This window comes from Microtus oregoni, unplaced genomic scaffold (assembly GCF_018167655.1).
Source record: "Microtus oregoni isolate MIOR12 unplaced genomic scaffold, Mior012 000006F_ref0000085, whole genome shotgun sequence".
In the NCBI taxonomy this organism is placed as follows: domain Eukaryota; kingdom Metazoa; phylum Chordata; class Mammalia; order Rodentia; family Cricetidae; genus Microtus; species Microtus oregoni.
The window spans coordinates 44,541,432-44,565,332 of record NW_024543065.1 but is presented as its reverse complement, the minus strand read 5'-3'; the positions used below and the strand labels follow the sequence as shown (position 1 = coordinate 44,565,332).

Genomic DNA, 23,901 nt, shown 5'->3' with positions numbered 1-23,901 from the left:
TCAGGGGTGTGTGTGTGTGTGTGTGTGTGTGTGTGTGGTGTGTGTGCGTGTGTATCAAGAGGCCAGAGTATACCTTGCAGGAGTCAGTTCTCCTCCACCTCCCGGTATCCTGGTATCAAACCTATGTCCTCAAGCCTGGCGGCAGGAGTTTTCACCTGCTGAGCCATCTCACCCATTCCTTCCCACCTTCTCTTAAAAAGGACCCTAATAGAGCCATGAAGATGGCTTGGTGGGTAGAACATTTGCTGCCTAGCCTGGTGACCCCAGGACCCTCCCATGGTGGAAAGAGAACACCGACCCCACGTGAGTGCCATGGCACCCTTCCAAAACAAACAAACAAAACATGGTTAACAAATAACTTTAAAAAGAGGCAGGACCCGCAACCCCAGCTCTCCCCTTACTGAGCACGGCAGACATCTCACTAACCTTCTAGGGCAGAGGCTTTAATGACATTGCTTTCCTATTAGGGACATGGAGCCTGAAGACCTTCCACCCCCTGCCTGAGGCCACCAAGATCCCCTCACCTAGTAGTTCTACCTGTATTTCATGCAGTACTTCCTTCTCTCGCCATGAAGAGGAAGAAGAACGCAGAGGTGAACACTAAAACCCCAGTTAGTAAAGGTAAGAGACGAATGGTTCCAGAAAACATGGGTGTGTGTAGGGTGAACCTCCTAGGCCTGACTGATGGCAAGAATTTAGACACGAGACCCTCCCTCACCCCCACATATCTGTGCTCAGAGTTCTCTCGGGGTTATATATCGGTTGTCTGTATAGTGCTATGGTAAAACACCATGACCAAAGCAACATAGAGATTTAGGTGAATGGCTGTTCCCTGGGTAATTCTTCAACGGATCTCGGTGTTGTTAGAACACTTTCAGGGTCAATGTTGGAATCAAGAGGTACAAGCTTCCTTACAATTTTTAATTACAGTTTTGGTCAGAGGATGACTTTCTGAATTACTGCAGTCCTTTTACTGTGTGGGTCCCAGGGATCAAACTCAGGTCCTCGGGCTTAGAAGCAGATACCTTTTACCCGCTAAGACATCCTGCTTGTCTGGCAACGATGTCTAATGGCAGAGGGCTTCACAATTAAAAGTAGTATCACTTCTCCTTCCCCAGCAACCTGGCTCTTTGCCTAGAGGGAGTACTTTCCGGTTTCTTGTGGTAGCCAGAAAGTGCTGCTTTCATAACCAACTATTTGTGTATCCATTACAGGTGTGAAATTTCCATTCGTGTATCCATGACATGTGTGAACTATCCTTTCGTGTGTCCATGACATATGTGAACACCCCATGTGTGCATCTATGACATGTGTGAATTATTCTTTTGTGTATCCATGACATGTGTGAACTATCCATCTGTGTATCCATTACATGTGTATCCGCATGTGTGGAAAAGTATGCATAGATGCTTTTAGTATCTATAGTATCTATAGTATCTATGCATAGTTTTTCACACGTGTGGTAGCTTACTCTGGGTACCGCAAAGGGCTTTGGTTCACTTTTGCTAGGATTGCTCTGAACACTCAAATAATTGTCTGGAATGTAGGACAGTGCACGGTACACATCAGCGTTAGTCAATGCTTGCCCATTAAGCGTTTATTGTGAATGGGTTTGCATCCCCATTAAGGGTTTATTTTGAATGGGTTTGTATCCTTATTAAAGGTTTATTGTGAATGGGTTTCCCTACTCTTAGAAACCGGAACAGCCTCACACCTCCTTCCTCCTCCACCAGCCACACCCTTACCGAATCCTGATCAGACACTAAGCCAGCTCTCTGAAAAGAAGCGAAGAGTTCCAACCACGTTGCTGCCAACTTGGTACAAGGTAAGCTGTGGGTTCCTTCCTTTGATCAGAAGCTAGCTTGGTCTACAGAAGGCAAGGGCATCCCCACCTTTAAGCCCAGCTTGGGGGTCTGCCCTAGTTGTACATTCCAACCAGGACCACCTCAGGGAAGGGCATTTTTTTAAGAGATGCTCCCCTCTTTCCTAATTTCCGCTCCTGATAGGATGACACCAACATCCTAATTTCCTTCCTTCTCTTTCTTGAAGATTTATTTTATTTTTAACTAGGTGTATGTGTGTATATATGTGCATATGAATGCAGAGTCCTGGAAGCCAGAAGAGGGCATCAGACCTCTAGAGCTTGAATTGCAGGCGGTTGTGAGCTGCCAGCCATGAGTGTTGGGAACTGAACTCTGGTCCTCCGCAAGACCAACTGAGCACTCTCACCACCAAGTTATCTTTCATGTTCTCTATAGCAGGTATTGCCACCTGGCAATACCATATATTTTAACTTGTTCATCGCCTGTCTCTTCTTCCCCATCTGTGAGGGCAGGGACCTTGTCCCTTGTCTTCTGATGAGTTACTGACACATCCCCTCTGCCCAGAAACAAATGTGATGAGTGGCAGAGATGGAAAGGTCTTGATGGGGTGTGGGTTGTCCATTTTCAAGGGTAAGACTATTGCACCTTGCCCTTTGGGGGTAAAAAGTTTATTAACTCATAGATAGACAGATAGCAGTATGGCAGGGCCTCTGAGAAGAGTTCAAACACAAAAGTAAGGGAAGGGAGGTCCCTTCTTATAGGTCTGGAGTCGGGGAGAAAGTTTCACAGCATGAGCCCTCATTCAGGTAGCAGGGGTAGAGGAAGGAATTCTTCAGAAGGAATGTGGGGCTTCTAGAATGTCAGAGAAGAGGGAGCATGCCTCATTGATTCGTACCCATTATACGCTCTGATATCGCTTAGTCTGGCAGCCTGAGGTCCTGCAAACTAGCTTATTGAAGTAAGAATGATGCCTGCCCTTCTCCTGGAATCTGGGTACCTGGGGAGATGGTTAGAGATTGGCAGACAGACTCTCCCTCAAGAGGGGGCTCACCCTTTTCTTTACAGAAGAAAGAGGCCTCTGCGAGCTGACCTGGCCTGAGCAGCAGTCTGGTCTGGACTTTTTAACACACTTTCTGCATCTGGGCTGAAAGGGTGATGGACAATGGGTGTGTGCATGGGTGAAGGAAGGAGCTCGTGAATGGTTCTTCTGAGGCAGCCAGCCTTGGCGCAGTCGCCCTGGAATCCACATCTCCTTATGCGGCACTTCTGATTTCCCTTTGGGCATGCCTTGTCTTCCCACCACTTTGGATGAAGCTGATATTTTTCTTTAAATTCTTTTATGTTAATGACTTTTGTTACGCTATCCAAGCTTTCAATTTAGTATCATTTTTTGACAGTTCCACACACCCATACTCTATCATGACTGTATCCATACACACACCCATTGTCTTCTCTCGCTCCTCCCATCCCTACTGTGTCCCAACTAGCACCCCCTCCCCTCCTATTTTCATACCTTTCTTTTTTGGCCCATGAATGTAATTAGGGTTGGTTGTATTAGCATGGGTGTGGGGTTATCTCCTGGAGCATGGGAAAGTTAACAGTGGTTACACCATTGAAGAAAATGACGTTCCCCTCCCCTGGCAAACATTAAGCACGGAGAGTTCCTAAGGTGGGGTCTCGCGATCCCCTCCCCCTGTAATTATGGGATGTTGATGGGCCTACTCTTGTGCAGGTCTCCACAGCTGCTGTGTGTTCATGAGTGCAACGGCCATGTCATATCCAGAAGACAGCATTTCACAGCCCTCCTCTTCATCCTCCAGCTCTTACATTCTTTCCGCCTCCCTCTTCTTCAGTGTTCCCTGGGCCTTGGACGGGGCGATGTAGGGAGAGGCTGATCTGAACCTCACCCCACTTCCAGGCTTACTCGGGGAATAGCAATTGATTCAAGGCTGGGCATTGTGACTCAGTCCTGACCAGTGAGAACTGGTCCAGAGACTTGCTTTGACCTCAGGGTTGCTCAAACTGCTGGGACAGAATCCTGGAGGGGCACTGTGGCAAATGAGAGTTCCAGAGGAGAGATGGGGAGAGATGGGCAGCCATCAGCAAGTCTGAAGTACCTGGAGGCTCACATGGGCTTCTGCTCAGCAACTGGAGGACTGGACCGTCTTTCCTATTAGCAACAACAACACGCACATGCACACATACACAATGCACATACAGAGATACACACACATGTACACACATACATATATACATACATACATTTATACGCCCACATATATATACACATACATTCACACACCCACATATATATACACACCCATATACACACCATACATATACACATATACATCATACACATATACATTAATAGAGACATACCCACTATACACATACATATACACATACACCACATACACAGAGATTACATACATATACACATACATATACACGCAATACACATACACATATACATACATTTACACATATACCTACACATATACAGTATACACATACCCAATATACACGTATATATACACATACCCAAACATACCTATACTCACATACTACACATACATACACGAATACACATACTATACATATACAGAAACATACACTTACACATACACAGACTACATTTATACATATACATACACATACACATTGGACACATACATCAACACATACACATATTCACTATCCACCTATACATACATAACCACTGTGTATATGTACACATATACTACACACGTATACATACCTACATATATATACACCACATGTACATATCCACCGTACATTTACACCACACAGACATACTACACAGATACATATACATACACATACACCACATACACGTACACAGAAATAATACTTTAAGACTCACAAGGAAGTTATAAGAATTGCACAAAGGTCACCCAATGTCTGGAATTTGCTGACATTTCTCCTATTGCCCTGCCATCTGCATACTTGTTTCCAAAGCCATTGAGCATAGAGTGCATGCCTTATCGCACCCCCCTCTAAATACTGCAGTCTGTGTTTCCTAAGAACGGTGATCGTTTGCAGCGCTGGAGATTGATCTCTTCCCATCTCACAGATGTGGAAACAGAGCCATGGGAAGTCACTCCTCCACGGGCCCCCAGCTCGTTGATGGTCAGGGGAATTCAAATCCAAAACCCTGGCGCTGACTCCACACGCTCCGCCCCTGTAACTGTAGAGTGCTCACTCTAAGGTGATGCTAACCTTCTCTCCTTCCTTCTGTGTTCTTCTTTCCTCTTGAAGCTCTTTCCCTTCGGTATTGACCTTCTGAGTGACCTCGCTCTGCTCCGCTCTGCTCTACCTTCCTCCTCGTCACTGGATCCTCAGCTGTCACCTACTCTTTCAAACATGTGGAGAGGTCTCCTGGGCATGTTCTTCTAGCACCTGCCATGCCACCCTGGGATGCCCCCGAGGCCGTGTCCAGGCCCCTTCTCCCTGCTCTGCACTGCGTGCTCTAGAAGGACACATTTGGCTGTGGCTGTGTGAAGTGTTTGAATAGAATAGTGCTGCGGTCTTTCCGTTATAGTCTGTGTGTGAGCATTCAGGGCTGGCCGAACCAGGGACCTTTGATCTTGTTCTTCCGTATGGTGCTGAGGAGCGTTCACCCCAGTTCAGCTCACAATCTGAACTAACAGAAGTGGGGTGTAGGAAATGAAAGTCCTTTTCTTTGGTCCTTCTAAAAGCAAATACGGGGCCAGCGAGATAGCTCAGTGGGCAAGGGGTGCCCACTCTTATCATTGAGCCATCCATCTCTCCAGCCCCTGAGTCTTAAACAGTGTAAAAGCTTTTTCTTATGTCATAGCTTTCCAATATCCCATTAACCAAACCTGGGTCCAGAATGGGAAGACAGTGCCTGGTCACACACTCCTAGCTTCATTTCCATTGCTGCAATAAAATACCATGACAGAGCGCAACTGAAGGGGGGAGTTATTTGGCCTGCAGTTCCAGGTCCCAGTCCATTCCTTACTGTGGAGAAGTCAAGGCAGGGACTAGAAGCATCCCATCCACAATCAAGAGCAGAAAAAGGAACGCACCCACGCTGCCTGCTTGCTTAGCACCCAGCTAGATTTCTCTACTCTTATACTGCCCAGAGCTGAGACTATGAAGTGATGCAGCCACATTCAGAGTGGGTCTTTCCGTCTTAATGAACTCAATTAAGATAACCCTTCCCCCAAGAGACCTACTTGATCTAGACAATTCCTGACTGAGACTCTCTCTGTCCGGGTGATTCTGTGTTGTGTCAAGTTAATAACTGAAGCAAGCCAAAAAACAGGTCAGCAGTCAAGGCCACTTCCTGCTCTTGCAGAGGACCTGAACTTGGTTCCCAGCACCTACATTAGGCAGCTCACAGTGACCTGGGACTCCAGTTCGGGAGGATCTGGCATCCTCTTCTGGCCTTCACAAGCACCTGCACACATGACATAAACCACATACACACACATATACACATTAAACACACACACACACACAAATACACACACAAATAGTATGGACCTAGCGCGAAGTAAGAAGGTACCAGGGCCATCTTCGCAGTCTGCAACGGTGTAGAATTTTGAATACAGCTCAAACGCCCACCTCTTTGCATCTCCTCTCCTGGGCCAAGGGGAAGACGAGGCCTCGTATGAGCGGTAGTGGGACTTTGGTGTTATAGGAACCAGTGATCTTCAAAGATGTAGCTGTGTACTTCAGCCAGAAAGAGTGGCAGCTACTGGAGCCTGCTCAGAAGGACCTGTATAAGGATGTGATGCTGGAGAACTACGGGAACCTGATCTCTGTGGGTAAGGATGATCGGCAGTGCCTTCTGGGTTCACAAGGGTCTGTGGGTCGCAATTCCGAGAGGCTGTGGTTCCTAGGAATGAACTCTGCCATAGAATGAAATTCAGACCCTGCAAATTGGGTGCTGTTGGCCTCATCCGGAGACTGGTGCTTTTCAACAATCCTCCACTTTAGAAGTTTAGTTTTTAACTCATATGCGTGGGAGGGGGTGGAATGTATTGAGAATGAATGCCTACGGCTCCCACTCCCGACTGACTCCTCACAGGCACTGACCGCTCTGGCTTAAGTCAGAGGAGCTCAGTTAAGCCAATCCTGGTGGTCAGTGGGGCCAAGAATGGGTTGATTGGCTGATGTGGTAGTGGGCTCCTGGATTAGCAGAAATTTGAGCTGCTGTGATGGGGGTGGGGCAAGACAGGGCTAAGAAGTAATTGTCTCCCTGTTCCAGTTGGCTGTTCTTTGTGAAAATCTCTTAGCACTCTCCTTTCTGGGCAGACACTTGTTTAGAAAGGGATTCTTAGGAGACATGCAGCAGGTTTTTTTTTCTTCTTTTTCTGTGGAACAGAATATTATATTTTCAAGCCAAGGCTGATCACCAGATTAGAACAGGGTATTGACCTTTTCGCCAAAGAGAATGATGTTCCTGGAGAACGCCAGCAAGGTGAGGCAGGAGTCAGCCGGAGCGACGCCTCTGCAGGTGAGTCCCAGGGCCATTCTAACGTCTGTCAATCATCCCCGTCCTCCTTCATGCTGGGGACTTGATGGGTGACTACAACACTTGATTCATTTGAGGCAAGCTGTGTCTTTCTCCTAGCCCCAGAGGTGCTGGTGTTCTCCAGTTTGGTACCGTACTTCTTCCTTCCCTCTGCCCTCGGGTTTGCAGGTGACAGCCTGACTCTAGACTTTCATGCTGGCTCTCTTTCCCTCGAATGATGATTCTGAACTCTTTCTCGGTTATTGCTCCCACCAGAACGTTTTACTTTTTATCTTTGAGTGTGTAAATATGTGTGAGAGAGTGTATGTGTGTGAGAGTGTGTGAGTGTGTGTGTGTGAGAGTGTGTGAGTGTGTGTGTGTGAGTGTGTGTGAGTGTGTGTGAGGGTGTGTGAGGGTGTGTGTGTGTGTGAGTGTGTGTGTGTGAATGAGTGTGTGTGAGAATGTGTGTATGTGTGTGAGTGTGAGTGTGTGAGAGTGTGTGAGTGTGTGAGAGTGTGTGTGTGAGTGTGTGTGTGAGTGTGTGTGAGTGTGTATGTGTGAGTGTGTGTGTGTGAGTGTGTGTGTGAGTGTGTGTGTGAGTGAGTGTATGTGTGAGTGAGTGTGTGTGTGTGAGTGTGTGTGAGAGTGTGATTGAGTGAGTGTGTAAGAGTGCATGTGTGTGAATGTGTGATTTTTGTGACAGTGTGAGTATATGTGAGTGTGTGTGTGAGTGTGTGAGAGTGTGTGAGTGTGAGTGTGTGTGAGAGTGTGATTGAGTGAGTGTGTAAGAGTGCATGTGTGTGAATGTGTGATTTTTGTGACAGTGTGAGTATATGTGAGTGTGTGAGTGTGTGAGAGTGTGTGAGTGTGTGTGAGAGTGTGTGTGTGTGAGTGTGTGAGAGTGTGTGAGTGTGTGTGTGAGTGTGTGAGGGTGTGTGTGTGAGTGTGTGAGTGTGTGTGTGAGTGTGTGAGAGTGTGTGAGTGTGTGTGAGTGTGTGAGTGTGAGAGTGTGTGTGTGAGTGTGTGAGTGTGTGTGTGTGTGAGAGTGTGAGTGTGTGTGTGAGTGAGTGTGTGTGTGAGTGTGTCAGAGTGTGTGTGTGAGGGTGTGTGTGTGTGAGTGTGTGAGTGTGTTTGTGAGTGTGTGAGAGTGTGTGAGTGTGTTTGAGTGTGTGAGTGTGAGTGTGTGAGAGTGTGTGTGTGAGTGTGTATGTGAGTGTGTGTGTGTGAGTGTGAGAGTGTGAGTGTGTGTGTGAGAGTGTGTGTGTGTGAGTGTGTGAGTGTGTGTGTGTGAGTGTGTGAGAGTGTGTGTGTGAGTGTGTGAGTGTGTGTGTGAGTGTGTGTGTGTGAGTGTGTGAGAGTGTGTGAGTGTGTGTGTGACTGTGTGAGTGTGTGAGAGTGTGTGTGTGAGTGTGTGAGTGTGTGAGATTATGTGAGTGTGTGAGTGTGTGTGTGAGTGTGTGTGTGTGAGAGTGTGTGAGTGTGTGTGAGAGTGTGTGAGTGTGTGTGTGAGTGTGTGAGAGTGTGTGAGTGTGTGTGTGTGAGTGTGTGAGTGTGTGTGTGTGAGAGTGTGTGAGTGTGTGTGTGTGAGTGTGTGTGAGTGTGAGAGTGTGTGAGTGTGTGAGTGTGTGTGAGTGTGTGTGTGAGTGTGTGTGTGTGAGTGTGTGTGTGAGTGTGTGTGAGTGTGAGAGTGTGATTGAGTGAGTGTGTAAGAGTGCATGTGTGTGAATGTGTGATTTGTGTGACAGTGTGAGTATATGTGAGTGTGTGTGAGAGAGTGTCTATGAGTGTGATTGAGTACATATGGGCATGTGTGAAAGAGAGAGAGTATGTGTGTATGTGTGTTTGTGTGTTGTGTCCTCATGAGGATGTGGGTACACGTGTAGGCTAGAGCAAGATATCAGGTACCTCCCTCTATCTCTGTCCATCTCATTTTCTTAAGGCAGGGTCCTTCACTGAACCAGAAGCTCACCTTCTGGCTGGGCTGGCCAGCCAGTGAGTTCTCCGAATCCTCCTGTCTCCGCCCTAGGAGAGGAGGTGTAAAGAGGTGGGAGCTAATTCATGGCCTACACGCACCCACCCCTAAAGATGTGCACACACGTATAGGACGATTGGAATATAGGCTCTCCATATGAGAGAAAATATGCAATTTTTGTCTTCCTGAGTCTGCCTTATTTTTCTTAACACAGTAGTTTCCAGACTTTCTTACATTCCTTATCGAATCTGCCTTATGTCTCAGGTATAAGAACAATTGTGAGTTTCAGTGACCCTAGCACCTCTCCATTAAAATGACTAAAGTGTGAAGTGGGAATGCTCTGGGGGCATCATCTTGGGCTTTGTTAGCCGCCAGGACAAAGAGAGTCCTGGTGACATACACAGAACATAAGCTGACCTTTGTAGTTCTGATGTAGGAAGTACAGGTTTGGGATACAAGCCCTAGAGAACCGTAGGGAGAGCCTTCTTTTGAGTCATAGGCTCTTCTTCATGTGCTTACACAGCGTAAAGAAATCCAGAAAGATCTCTGGCCTCTTTTTAAAATAAAAATCCCATTTATGGGGGAGTTCATCTTCATGACATAAATGACCTCTCAGGGGCCCCACCTGCAAATGCCATCTTATTAGGGATGAAGCAGGAAGGACGCCAGCATTAAGTCTGTTGTAGAGCTAGCACATCAAGAGCTCCCGTAGACTGTTGATGGAAGTGCTGACTGGTGGAGGTGTCTGGGGAAAATAACCAACAGACAATGCCTACAAGAATTGTACATCTCTATCATGGCTACCCCAACAACTATAGTCCCAGCTACAGACATGATAGAAATGTGCAATTCTATCCAGAGTGCCTCAGACTGAGGTCTACCCAGATCCCAATAAGTTAGAAAATAGTGAAATATATATTCGGAATATTCGCATCAAGAGATATTATAAATAATGCAAGTGAGAGAGAACCATGATACAAAATAATGAAACAATGTGGGTGACTCTCACACATAGCATTAAGTGCAAACGGTCAGGTACTAAAGAGAGCATACTGTAGCTGCTTGTAAGTTATCTAAGAATAGACAAAACTAATTTATAATATTAGAAGCCAGGGCTGGGGCAGTGAGATGGCTCAGTAGGTAAGTTCTTGCCACCAAACTTGACAACCTGTGTTGGCTGGATCCTAGAACCCATGGGAAAGGAAAGAACCAATTACCACAAGGTGGCCTCCCACTTCCACATGCAAACTGTGGCACACCCCGTCCCTCCCCCATTACTTAAGTTCCAAGAATGTGAAGACAATGGCTAGAAGGAAAATGAGAAAGGGCTGGGGTAGAAATGATTGCTTACCTGCTTCTGAGAGTAACCTTGGTGCTATAGACATGATTATATTCACTTTGTGAATGCCAAACAAATATTTTATATTTTATACTTTCATGCATATGTTATATTCTAATTATTAGTAAACATTTTTCATTAAAACAAAGCCAGACATGAAACACCTGTTTGTGCTCCTTCATGGAGCTGGAGATACGGTTCAATGATAAGAATGTTTACTGTTCTTGCAAGGACCAGGATTCAGTTCCAAGCACCCATGTCAGGTAGCTTACAACTACCTATAACTCTAGGTCCAGGACATTCGATGCCCTCTTGTGAGTGCACAGGCACCTGCACTCACATGCACATACTCACATACAGGCACACTTACATACGGAGGCATGCTCACCTACAGGCATGATCAAAAACAGGTGCACGCATGCACGCGTGCGCGCGCGCGCACACACACACACACACACACACACTTTTTTGTAATTTAAACTTTTAAATCTCCTTTAGGAAAGAAGACAGGGAATAATTCGAAGACAGAAATCCCGAAGCCAGACAATTCTAAGACAACGTCTCGGGAGAAGCAGAAGAAAGCAGATCAAGGGGGTGGTTCCAAGAGTTTGAGTGCAGAAAAGCCTTCCAAAAGCGATGTCAGGCCATCTCAGAGAAAGGAGAAGTGTGGCCCAGCTTCGACAAGAGAAGCAGGCAAAGCAATGACTCCCGGCACGAAGGAGCATGGATCTGTGACCCCAGGAACATCTTCGAGTAAAGAGCCAGCAGCTACAGCACCACGGAGCACCCCTCCTGAAAAGTCGACTTTGGGGAAAGACTCTCATGGAAAAGCACAGTACGGCAGCAACTCCACCAAGCCCAAGCGTAAGCCTGCCCGACAAGGTAAGAACCACTTTAAATGCAAGGAATGTGGGAAGACCTTCAACCAGACCCTCCACCTCGTGGAGCACGAGAGAATCCACACAGGAGAGAAACCCCACCAGTGCGACACTTGCGGGAAATCTTTCAGGCACCTCTCGTACTTCCTCACACACTACCGAATTCACACGGGGGTGAGACCCTACAAGTGTAAGGAGTGTGGCAAAGCCTTCAACAGCAGCTCCACTCTCAACAATCACTGCAGGATCCACTCGGGGGAGAAACCCTTCAAATGTGACGAGTGTGGCAAAACCTTCAAGCAGAGCACGAAGCTCACCCGCCACCAACGGATCCACACGGGAGAGAGACCCTACAAGTGCGGAGAGTGTGACAAATGCTTCGGCCGCAGCTCGTCGCTGAGGGAGCACAAGAGGATCCACACCGGAGAGAAGCCGTACCGCTGCCAGGTATGTGGGAAATCCTTCAGGGTCAACTCCCATCTTTCGGAGCACCAGCGGCTCCACCTGAAGGTGAAGCCCTACAAGTGTGACAAGTGCGGGCGGCACTTCCGAAACAACACTTACTTAGCAGAGCACAAGCAGAGCCACGTGCCCGGAGCCCGAGTGGACTGCTCGGAATGCGGGAAAGTCTTCGATTGCAAAGTAGCCCTTCTCAAGCACCAGAAAAGACACGAGGCGAACTCCAGGTATCGGTGCAAGGGATGTGGGAAAACGTTTAGGTGCAAATCAAGCATCCAGAGGCATGAGAGGCTGCATGCTGGGGAGAAGCCTTTCGTGTGCACCAAGTGTGACAAAGGTTTCACTGACAAAACTACGTTGAACAATCACTTGAAGATCCACTCTGGAGACAGGCCAGATCCGTGTGCCCAGTGTGGGAGAACTTTTAAGAAACTGGCCACCCTGCTGCTCCACCAGAAAAAGCATGTGAAAAAGAAACCTGCCGACAATGTATAAAAGACTTTCTTTAGCCAGAACTCACCTCTTGGGGTCTTTGGAACTAAGCTGAAATGAGAGAAACTATATAAGTGACCAGTTTCTTCATTTCTTAGTAGCTGTTTACTTCTAAGCCAGTAGTTGTCCACAGAAGACTGGTTTCAACCCTTCCCCTACTCGGAGCAATTGTGCAATATAAATAGACATATTTTTTTGTTATTATTATTCCAGCATTAGGTGCCGCTATCAACTGGCATCTATGGATAGAGGCAAAGGGTGATATCAAATATTCTACAATGTAACAAACAGACTCCCTTGCCTTCCAATAACTAAGAATGATTTTCCTATCTCAAGCAAAAGCCATATGGGCATTTGGATTTGAGAAGGAGTTCAGGCAGAGTTTCCTCTGTCAGCCACTACAGTAACCACTAACTAGGCATGGCTGTTTAAATGCCAAGGAACCAACATGTAATAAACATTCAAAGGCAGTCTCTTGGCTGCATCATCAACATTTCAAGGCCTCAGTGGGCAGTTGGTTTCTCTGGTCACTGATATCACGGACAACTAACATTTTCAACACCATGGAAGACTCTATTCGGAGCTCATTTATATCTTAGTGATCAATAATTATCTCGTGGGATGGCCCTGAGAAACTAGGACACAACTTTTTGATGTTGACTTTGTGCTTTTGATAGCAGAATGTAGCATTTTCTAAGTGTCGTGAATGTGTCGGAGCCTGCGATGTTTGGAGCACTTTCAGATCTCCGATTGGTCAGTGCCCCACCCACAGGACTCCTACCTCTGTGTGTGCAGTGGGTTACTAATAACATCACTGATAACTGTGAGCATTTCCTGATCACTATCTACCTATCAAGTGTGGTGCTGAACTCCATGTGAATTAGCAGATCTAATTCTCGTTAGAGTCCTATGAGATAAGAACTCTTAGGTACCTAGTTCCTGTTGAGAAAACCAAGACTGTTCCTTAAGAGTATCCTTCTTCTTCTCCACCCTCCTCCTCTCAGAGGACTCCTACCTCCATTGTGCCTCAGGCAGAATGATCAGTAGGTTACTAAAAGTATTACTGATACAGTAGAGTGTTTATTGATGTCCTTCTACCTATCAAATATGGTGCTGAGATATTTACGTGAACTATATCAATTAATCAACCCTACCAATCATATGAAAGAAGAAGCATTATGTACCTTTATTTTTTATTCCCTTGTGTTTTTTGAGGCAGAGTCTCACTGTGTAGCCTAGACTAGCCTCAAACTTGTGACAGTCGTCCTGCCTCGGTCTTTCCAGGGCTGGGACGACAGGTGTGAGCTGCCACACCCTGCTGAGCTGCTTGGTAATGATGTGTTATTTCCAATTTTGCACTTATAGCAAGACTGCATTGCTAATTTTATATTGCACTCTTTCAAATAGATAAGATATATTATATATTCGCATAAATGTGTCTTTAAAGCTTGTGAGTGTGATATGTGTGTGTGTGTGAGTGTGTGTGTGTGCTTACGTTTCTGTGTTAACAGCTCCTGATAGCAGAAAGCAGGAGCTGGGACAGAGGTCAGTAAACCCTGGAGTGTACAGATATAGGTGGATCTAGCCACAGCTACTTGGAAGGTTTTGGTACATGCCACACAGACTCATTTATGAATTTTCTGTCCAATGGTTATTTGGAGGCACACAAGATGAAGTTGAGTTAGGGAACAGAGACCCAACATCTCATTGGCTGCAGATATTTTCTCTGTGACCTTTGATGGAAAGCATTGACTGGCCACCTCTTGATGATGGATGAGCTGGAATGGATGGAGACTCCTACCTCCAGTGTGCCTAGGGCAGAATGCTTAATAACATCACTGATAACTGTGAGCCTCTATTGCTCACACTCTACTTACCAAGTGTGGTGCTGAACTCTGTGTGGGGGTTAGCAGACCTAATCCTCACCAGAGTCCTATGAGATAAGAACTGTCACGTACCTAGTTTTCTGTTGAGAAAACCAAGACTTTTCCTTAAGAGTATCTATCTCTCCTCTCTTCTCCTTTCCTTCTTTTTTTTAGTTACAGGACTCCTACCTCCATTGTGCCTCAGGCAGAATGATCAGTAGGTTACTAAAAGTATTACTAATATAGTTGAGTGTTTATTGATGTCCTTCTACCTATCAAATATGGTGCTGAGATCTTTACATGAACTATATCAATTAATCAACCCTACCAGTCATATGAAATAAGAAGCATTATGTACTTATTTTGTTTTTTTATTCCCTTGTGTTTTTTGAGGCAGAGTCTCACTGTGTAGCCTAGACTAGCCTCAAACTTGTGACAGTCGTCCTGCCTCGGTCTTTCCAGGGCTGGGACGACAGGTGTGAGCTGCCACACCCTGCTGAGCTGCTTGGTAATGATGTGTTATTTCCAATTTTGCACTTATAGCAAGACTGCATTGCTAATTTTATATTGCACTCTTTCAAATAGATAAGATTTATTACATGTTTGCATAAAATGTGTGTTAAAATTTTGTATATTATATGTGTGTGTATGTGTGCGCGCACGCATGTGTGTGCACGCACGCATGTGAGCACACAGTGCATTTCTGTGTAGATAGCTCCTGAGGGCAGAAAGCAGGAGCTGAGACAGAGGTTAGTACATCACGGAGTGTACAGACCTAGGTGGATCCAGTCACAGCCTGCTGGAAGAGGAGTTTTAGTACATACCACATAGACTTGTTTATGAATTGTCTATCGATCCAATGGCTGCTTTGTGGCTTACAAAGACAGCATCAAGTTATTAGAACAGAGACTCAGCATCTCAGTGAAGCTGAAAAGACTCTATAGCCAATGGAGAGTTGGCTAGCCACCTCTGAATGGCTAACGAACTGGTGAGAATTAGGGAGAAAGTGATTCGGACAAAGAGAAAGCCAACTCTGTGGCAGCCCCTCTGGAAGTCTTCTGCCACATCTCTCGGTGTTGAAGATCTGCGGCATTGCAATCCAGTACAGATTACCTGTGTGTGTTTGTGTGCACATGGCCACATGTCTCTGCATATTAGAAGACAAATTTTGGAGCTGTGGAGATGGTTCAGTGGTTAAAAGCCCTTGCCACAAAAATGTGAAGAACCAAGTTCAAGTCCCCAGAATCCATGTAAATGCCAGGTGGAGGTGGCAGCCCTCCTGCACTTCCAGGCTCAGAAGGTAGAGACGGACTCTCCAGAGCAAGCTAGCTAGAGAGACTAGCCACATTGGAGAGCTCTGGGTTTGATTGTGAGAGTCTGTTTCGATGAACACGGTGGACGAGTGATGGAGGTCAATTGCTGACATGAACTGTGGACCTCCATTTGCATCCTCCCACACATGTGTGTACATAAACATGTAGAAATGTATGCATATATGTGCACATAACACATGTGCATGAACATGGAAAAAGCAAAAATGAACCAAAAAGACAAGTTCCACGACTTACCAGCTTGAAATGTAGGTCCTAACAGCTCTCACTCTGAAGTGCCAGAGACAACACTCTCAACTGATTTTGTTCAGATTGAAGAACCTCGTCACCCACAGTTTGCAAAGCTCTGGCGGGTAACAGGGCAGCAAGTGATGTGACCAGAATCTTCAACTGCCTCCCTTACCAGACCCTGAGCAATGCTTGAACGACTTATCTATCCAAAAACATATGGTAGTTTGCCCCATGATACCAACCAAACTTGTGACCTTCCATGTGCTCTAGATGCCACCAATGGAGCTGGGAGCAAGGGTTTAGTAATGAACTCAGGCTCAGTGGATTGTCTTCATATTTCATTCAGAACATTTTCTTTCCACGCTTTGCTCTAAGAGGGCAGGAGGGGGCACAGATATCTTACAGTAAGAGTAAAAAAGCCGCAGATAAAGAAATCCCAGGACTCTGGTTGGAGCTCTTTGGTGATGTGGCTGCCTAACTCTTGGGAAGATCACAGGAGTGGGACTAAGATGTGTTTTGTGTGGAGTAGACTACATGCAGCCAGTTATTTTTACACAGATTGTTTTATTACTGAAATATTTACATGTGTATGGACTTGGCTATGTAAGAGAAAAAGGAGACTTTATATTTTCTGTGATCCTTTTGATTTGCGAACAAGAAGCCAGCTCACACTAGCTGAAGACCGAAGTAACCAAAAGAAACTGGACATGCGTACTTGGGAGGGCTCCTTGCATGAAGTATTCATGATGGCTGGGAACCTTGATTGGAATCAGGAACTTGATCCAGGCAAGACATCTCTTGACTCTGGAGCTCTGGGTATTTCCTCACATAGTCCTTCTTTCAGTAGACACAAGCATTCACCATGTTAGGAAGATTTGGCTTCCAGCTCTGCAGATGCTTTTCAAACTTAGAGGAAAGAGAGGTCCTCTCACCCAGAAGAAGATCCCAGCAAGGCTTGTTGCAATTGGGAAGCAGTCGGAAGACTGGTTGGTCGTCCTTGAGCAAATGCAATAATAACATAGCACTTTTGTTAACTTTTTTTGAAGACGGTCTCTATAGGGGGATGCCGGAGTGACAGGATCCGTCTCTCTGCAGTAGAATGGACAGCAATGGCACAGCTGGAGAACTGATTGAAGTGTTGCCGGCAGTAACAACCGAAACACCCTCGAGCTCAAAGCAGGTTGGGTTTTCGTTGTTCTGTTTTTCATAATAAAATTATTATATTCATAGACTGGCAAGATGACTAAGCCAGTAAAGGTGCTTATTACTAAACCTGACGGCATGAGTTCAATCCCAGGGCCCCACACGATGGGAGGAGAGAACAAACTCTGGCAAGCTGTTCTCCAACCTCCACGTGGGTACCCTGGCTGGAACACGAGCACATGCATATACACACAGTAAATAAATGTAACAAGCATGTATTTTTTGATTTGTAATGCATCTATGAATAGTATTCAAAGTTTAGTCAGAAGGTATATATGAAGGTTTGTTTTGACATAGCAACAAAAATGTATACATAGCAAATATTCAACAATGAAACATGTTATACATAGTTTCCTCCCTCCCTTCCTCTCTCTTTCCTTCCTTCCTTCCTTCCTTCCTTTTTTCTCTTTCTTTCTTTCTTTCTTTCTTCCTTTTATAAGACAGGGTGTCTCTATGTAGTCCTGGCTACCCTGGAATGTAGATCAGGCTGGCCTTGGACTCACAGAGATCCTCCTGTCTCTGCCTCCTAAGTGCTGGGATAGTGCATGTACCTCCACCTGCATCTATATATGTATTTTAATACCTGTACAAGCAAAATAAAACTAGACTTTTGTCTTATTTTTTGTGTTTGTTTTCTCTGACTATAGACAGTCTTTTAAATAACAGTTTGAAAATTTCATATATGTTTACAATATATTTTAATCATGTCTACCTTATCCTCTATTTCCCCCTGGATCTCCCCGGTCCCCATGCACACACAACACATCTCTCTCCCAACTAAATATTCCCTTTTTCTCATGCCAATGAGTCCAGCTAGTGTTGCCCATATGCTCCTGGGTGTGGGACCATCCACTGGGGCACAGACAAGCTTCCAGCAGTCACACTCCTAAAGGAAAGTGACTTGACCTCCAGAAGCCATCACCCACCAATAGCTCCCTTGCTTGATCATGTACCTGTTCTCCGCTGTGTGGTCTTGTATAGACCACAGCTGCTCTGAGCTCTAACAGCCATGTCATGTCCACGAGACAGCATCCACAGCAACCCTCATGCTCTGGGGCCTGCACTCTGTCCACTCCTCCCTTCCACAATCTTCCCTTAGCCTACAGGGGTCAGATGGACACAGAGGACCCATCTATAGCTGAGCACCCGCCCATGGTGGCTTACACTCAGCACTTTGGACAGTTATGAATCTCTGCATCAGCCACCACCCACTACAAAAAGGAGCCCCCTCTGACCATGTGGAAAGATGTACAAATCTTAATTAGGAGGCCACAGGAGCCTGGAGCAAGCTTTCTAGGCTTGAGCATGTTTTAACCCAGTGAATTTTGGGAATAGGGTGGGAGGTGCTATTCCTTGAGCTTCTCTGAGGCCATTTCATCTACTTGCCCTTCTCCATCATGGTGTCGGGTGTTTACTGAGCCTGCCTGCCCAGTAGCACAACGTTTCACAGAGCAAGTCACTTGCCTAGCCAAGAGTCCAAATCTTTGGCCTGTGTTCAGCGATGGGGCAGTAATGGAGGCCTGTAATAGGAGCTGTCCTGTGGAGCCCTCGGGACTGGTTGAAACCAGCAAGGTCTGGTAGACATCAGTAAAGCTGAACTGATCCCCAGAAAGGCCAACTCAGACAACTGTATCCACAGGCCTCAGTGAAGCCAAATCAGTTCTAGGGGTGTCTCTGGGTTATGAGCGGGGCGGGGGGCGGGGGGAGGGTTGATGAGTTTGGGTCACATGGACCTTCTACAGATTAGAGGGAACCCAAGAAGCTGAGACTTAAACTGAGGGAGTGAGTGAGGCTTTCCCCCATGAGGGCCAGTGTCTTTTCCTTGTTACTGTGATACAATACATCTTTTGGGAGACGCATCTTTTGGGAGAGAAAGTTTATTTGGCTCAAAATTGCAGGAAGTCAATTGTGGCAGGAGCTTGAAGCAGCCACTCGCACCCATCCACAGTCAAGAGCAGGGAGAAATGCATAAATGCATTAATGTATGTCAGTGCTCAGCTCACTTTCTCTTTTTCATCCATTCCAGAAGCCAACTTAAAAAATCATGCCAGAGCCGGGCGGTGGTGGCACACGCCTTTAATCCCAGCACTCGGGAGGCAGAGGCAGGTGGATCTCTGGGAGTTCGAGGCCAGCCTGGTCTACAAGAGCTAGTCCCGGGATAGGCACCAAAGCTACAGGGAAACCCTGTCTCGAAAAAAAAAAAATCATGCCAGCCATATTCAGGGTGGGTCTTCCCACCTCATTTAAACCAGCTCAAAATCCTCTGAGGTTGGAAAGATGGCTTGGCAGTGAAGAGTGCTTGTTTCTCTTGTGGAAGATCAAAATTAGGTCCCCTATAAAAGGCTTCTCCACCAACACAGTAAGTCTGATCAAGCCAAATTAAAAAGTAAAAGACCAGGTATATTTGAGCAAAGCACTTCCGGGTGAATACTCTAGGCCCCAGAGAGCAAGGTGGGGGAAGAGGGCAGGAGAGAAGTCACATGGCTGCTCTGAAGGAGGGGCTTAAGTACCCTGCAGGCTCGGGGCAGGGCAATGAAGCATTCTTCATTTGTGCCCCCATCATGGTACACAGGGTCTTAAGCGGCTAGCAGACTCAGGGGAGGAGCTGCTGCTGTCATGGAGAATGGGAAACTGATTACTTTGTTTGTTTGTTTGTTTGTTTTATTGTTTTGGTTTTGGCAATTATCAGAGGGCAGGGTTTGGGGGGAGAAAGAACTAGAATTGAGCTGGAGATTCCAGCTGAACACCCAACACCACATCAGGCAATTCACAATGTCCTGTAACTCTAGCTCTAGAAAATCCAATGCTGGCCCTCTTCTTGGCTCTACAGGCATGAAAATATGGCGGCATACAATCATACACATGCACACACATGTGCATACACACACACACACACACACACACACACACACACACACACACTCCTTGACCACAGGCTGACCTGGTCTAGAGATTTCCTCATTAAGATTCCCTTTAGGTGAAGTTTGTGGAATCCTGCAGAAGAGGAGGAGAAAGGATTGTAAGAGCCATGGGGGTTAAGGACACCACAAAAGAACTCACAGAATCAACTAACCTGGGCTCGCAGGGGCTCACAGAGACTAAACAGAAAATGAGGAAGCCTGCATGGGACTGACCTGGGCCCTCTGCATATATGTTACTGTGGTGTAGTTTGACCCTCTTACAGTGGGAGCAGATGTCTTAGACTCTTTTAAGGACTTTTGGGATCCCACTTCTCATAGCAGGTCACCTTGCCCAGCTGTAATTAATGGGAAGGTTCTTAGTTTTACTGCAACTGGATATGCCATGTTTTGCTGATACCATGGAAAACCTGTCCTTTCCTGTAGGAGAGAGGCCGCTTGATTGTTCCTGGCTGCTCAGCCCCCCCAAAAATCACACAGAAACTGTATTAATTAAATCACTGCTTGGCCCATTAGCTCTAGCTTCTTATTGGCTAACTCTTACATCTTAATTTAACTCATTTCTATTAATCTGTGTATCACCACGTGGCTGTGGCTTACCAGCTAGAATTCTGGCCAGCATCTGTCTCTGACGGCTCCATGGTGTCTCTCTGACTCTGCCTTCTTCCTCCCAGCATTCCATTTAGTTTTCCCCGCCTACCTAAGTTCTGACTATCAACAGGCCCAAAGCAGTTTCTTTATTCAATATTGGCAACCACAGCACACAGAGGGAAATCCCACATCACTTTCCTAAAGAGAAACAGGGAAGAGTGGACTGACAAGAGGCACAGGAAGGTAGAGAAGGGGGTGAGACTGAGAGAAGAGGAGGGAGGGAAAACTGCTGATGGGATATAAAACAAACAAACAAATTAATTTATTTAAAAAAAGAGACTCCCATCCAGGGGAAAATTTTGCAGGATTCCACCTCCTAGACAAAGCACTACAGGCAAGGGCTGGAGAGATGACTCTGCATTTTAGACCACGTATTACTCTTCCACAGGGCCTCAGTTTAGTTCCCAACACTCAGTTCAGACACTGCCACTGTAACTCCAATTCCAGAGGCTCTAATGTGCTTCCCTCCCATGGTCCCTGAGGGCACATACACAAACCCACACACAGACACATACATAATGTACAATTAAAACAATAACCAAAAAAAAAAAACAAGCAACTAACAACTACTGGGAAAGGGATAATTGCCTTCTCCCAGGCATGAATCCCTGATTGGCTATCCAATACAAAACAATCATCTATGAAACCATACATATACATGCATGAATGCGTGTACACACACATACACAAACTCAGCAGGTTGTAGATAATTTGTGCATACTTATTTATACACATTCACACATACACACATATATGTATGTATGTATGGAAACAATAATAATTGATAGCCTCTTATTAATTTGAGAAGGAGCCAGGAAATGGGAGGCCCGGGAGGCAGGAAGGGGAAGGAGAAAGTGAAGTAATTCTATTTTAAATAAAAATGTAAAAACTATTTTTAATCTCTCACCAGTGTGGCAGAAATATTTTATCTGTGTCTCACCCTCAAGGAAATAAACTTTATGGTTGACAAATTTAAAAAAATAGATTTCAGAATATGTCAGCAATCAAAACTCACCATCACATCCAGAAACAAGTCCCAGGAAATGTAAGAGTTCCCAGGCACCATAATGGGAAATGTGACATGAAGCCTCGTGTAAGACTCCGAAGTCCAGAAGGCGTACTGATAGGTCTAAATGCTGTGCCAGGGACAATGGGGTGATTTGAAAGAACAGCCTCCATAGGCTCATCTATTTGAATGCTTGGTCATGAGAGAGTGGTACTACTTGATAGTTGTTAGGAGGTGTGGCCTTGTTGAAATAAGTGTGTCATCAGAGGCAGGCTTTGGGGTTTCAAATGCTTAAGCCAGTCTCAGTATCTCTCTGTTCCTGCTGTTTTCAGGTTCAGATGTAGAACTCTCCAATAAAGAAGTTGAGCCATTTCTCTATCACTATATCTGCCTGCAAGCTGCTATGCTTTCCACCACGATGACAACATACTAAACCTCTAAACTGTAAGCCACCCCAATCAAACGCTTTCCTTTCTAAGAGTGGCCATGGTCATGTTGTCTCTTCACAGCAATAGAACTTTGACTAAGACACCATGTGACCCTATTTGTGAGTGTCTCCCAACCTCTGAGGAACAAGAACTACAATGATAGAGAATGAGACTATCATTCAATGCTATGGTGTTTGCCTGGCAACCACAAAGCTCTAAATTAGCTGGACAGGGAGGTGCACACCTTTAATCCCAGAACTCAGGTGACAGAGGCAGGCTTATCTCTGTGAGTTTGAGGTTTGCATGGTCTACACAGTGAGTTTCAGGATAGCCAGGAATACACAGAGAGACCCTGCCTCAACAAACAAACAAGGCCCTAAATTCACCCCCTAAACCACAAAAATTAAATTGAAAAAAAAAGATATGCAAAATCTTGACTTGTATCTACTTGCATTGAAATTATATTTTAAATAAAGATTTCCTTCATTTTGATGAAACCCTAGAGAGCTTAAATAACATAATTGTTGTCTACTAAACCAAATATTCTGGGTAAGGCTTTGTGGGGTCACACACCAGATTTGATTCTTCAGGCATGTGTCTATATCTCTCTGTGAATGTACATCTCTCTATATGTTTATATATTTATGTGTCTCTTGAATCTCTCTGTCTCTGTCTCTCTCTTCCTGTGGTGGTTTTAAAGAAAATGGCCTCCATAAGCCCATAGAGAGTGGTACTGTTAGGAGGTATGGCTTTGTCGGAAGAAGTATATTACTAGTAGGGTAGGCTTTGAGATCTCAAAAACTCAAGCCAATTTTCTTCCTGTTACCTGTTGTCTGAGTTAAGGTTTCTATTGCTATGAAGAGGCACCACAACCATGACAAATCTTATAAGGACAACATTTAACTGGGTGTCTCACTTACTGAGTTTCAGAGACTCAGTCTGTTACCATCATGGTGGGGAGCATGGCTTTATGCAAGCAGACATGGTGCTGGAGCTGAGAGAGCTACATCTGGTAGGCAGCAGGAAGTCCTGAGACACTCGGTGGTACCTGAGCACAAAAAACCTCAAAGCTCACCCTGACAGTGACACACTTCCCCTAACAAGGTCATACCCACTCCAACAAAGCCACACCTCCTAAAAGTGCCACTCCCTATTAGATTATGGGGGCCAATTATATAGAAATCCTAAGAGAGTATGTATACTTAAAAAGTCGCTGCCTAACTCTAGGCCATCCAGAATTTGATTTGTTTTTCGGTGCTAACTTTGCCTTTTATAGTTTTGCATTTTATGTAAGTCTGTGATTCGTTCAGCATATTTTGCAGATGGATTTGTTTTGTTGTTGTCCTGTCCGTGTCCAGTTATCTCTGGCTCGCTTTTCGGATGTTCTCCTAATGTGCTCTGTTGGTGCCTTTGTCCGAGTTCTGCTGATTGTCAGTGTGGGTCTGCTTTCGGGTTCTCTGTCTTGTTCTTTTGACCTACTTATCTGTTCTGTCAGCACCACGGTGCCGTGATGACTGCAACACAACCCTCCAGACTTTGAGTTTTGGCTCTTGTGGGTCTTTGGGCTCTCCACATAAACCTTAGAAGCTGTTTTCTGGTAGCCACAAAGTCACTGAGGTATTCCATTTCATTAATATAAAATAATCTCAGATGTCAGAGCAGGGCCTTGGCTCTCTGTTTAATGCAGTGTGGGAAGATGCAGCTTTCTCGGCTCTCTCAGCCCAGGTTTCCATCCTCTGGTTTGACTTGGTATACAGACAGACAGAGTCAAACCAGGAACAGACACTTGTTGGAGTCTT

At 45.6% G+C, this 23,901-nt stretch overlaps 1 protein-coding gene across 1 annotated transcript; it reads left to right on the top strand.

Moving 5' to 3' along the window:
• The first annotated feature begins 569 nt into the window (after positions 1-569).
• LOC121449849 (zinc finger protein 383-like) lies at positions 570-12,472 on the top strand. The gene is made up of 5 exons (XM_041654519.1): positions 570-621; positions 1,734-1,825; positions 6,514-6,640; positions 7,201-7,332; positions 11,139-12,472. Exons 1-5 carry the CDS (start codon positions 570-572, stop codon positions 12,470-12,472), a joined length of 1,737 nt encoding a protein of 578 aa, XP_041510453.1.
• The last annotated feature ends 11,429 nt before the right edge of the window (positions 12,473-23,901 follow it).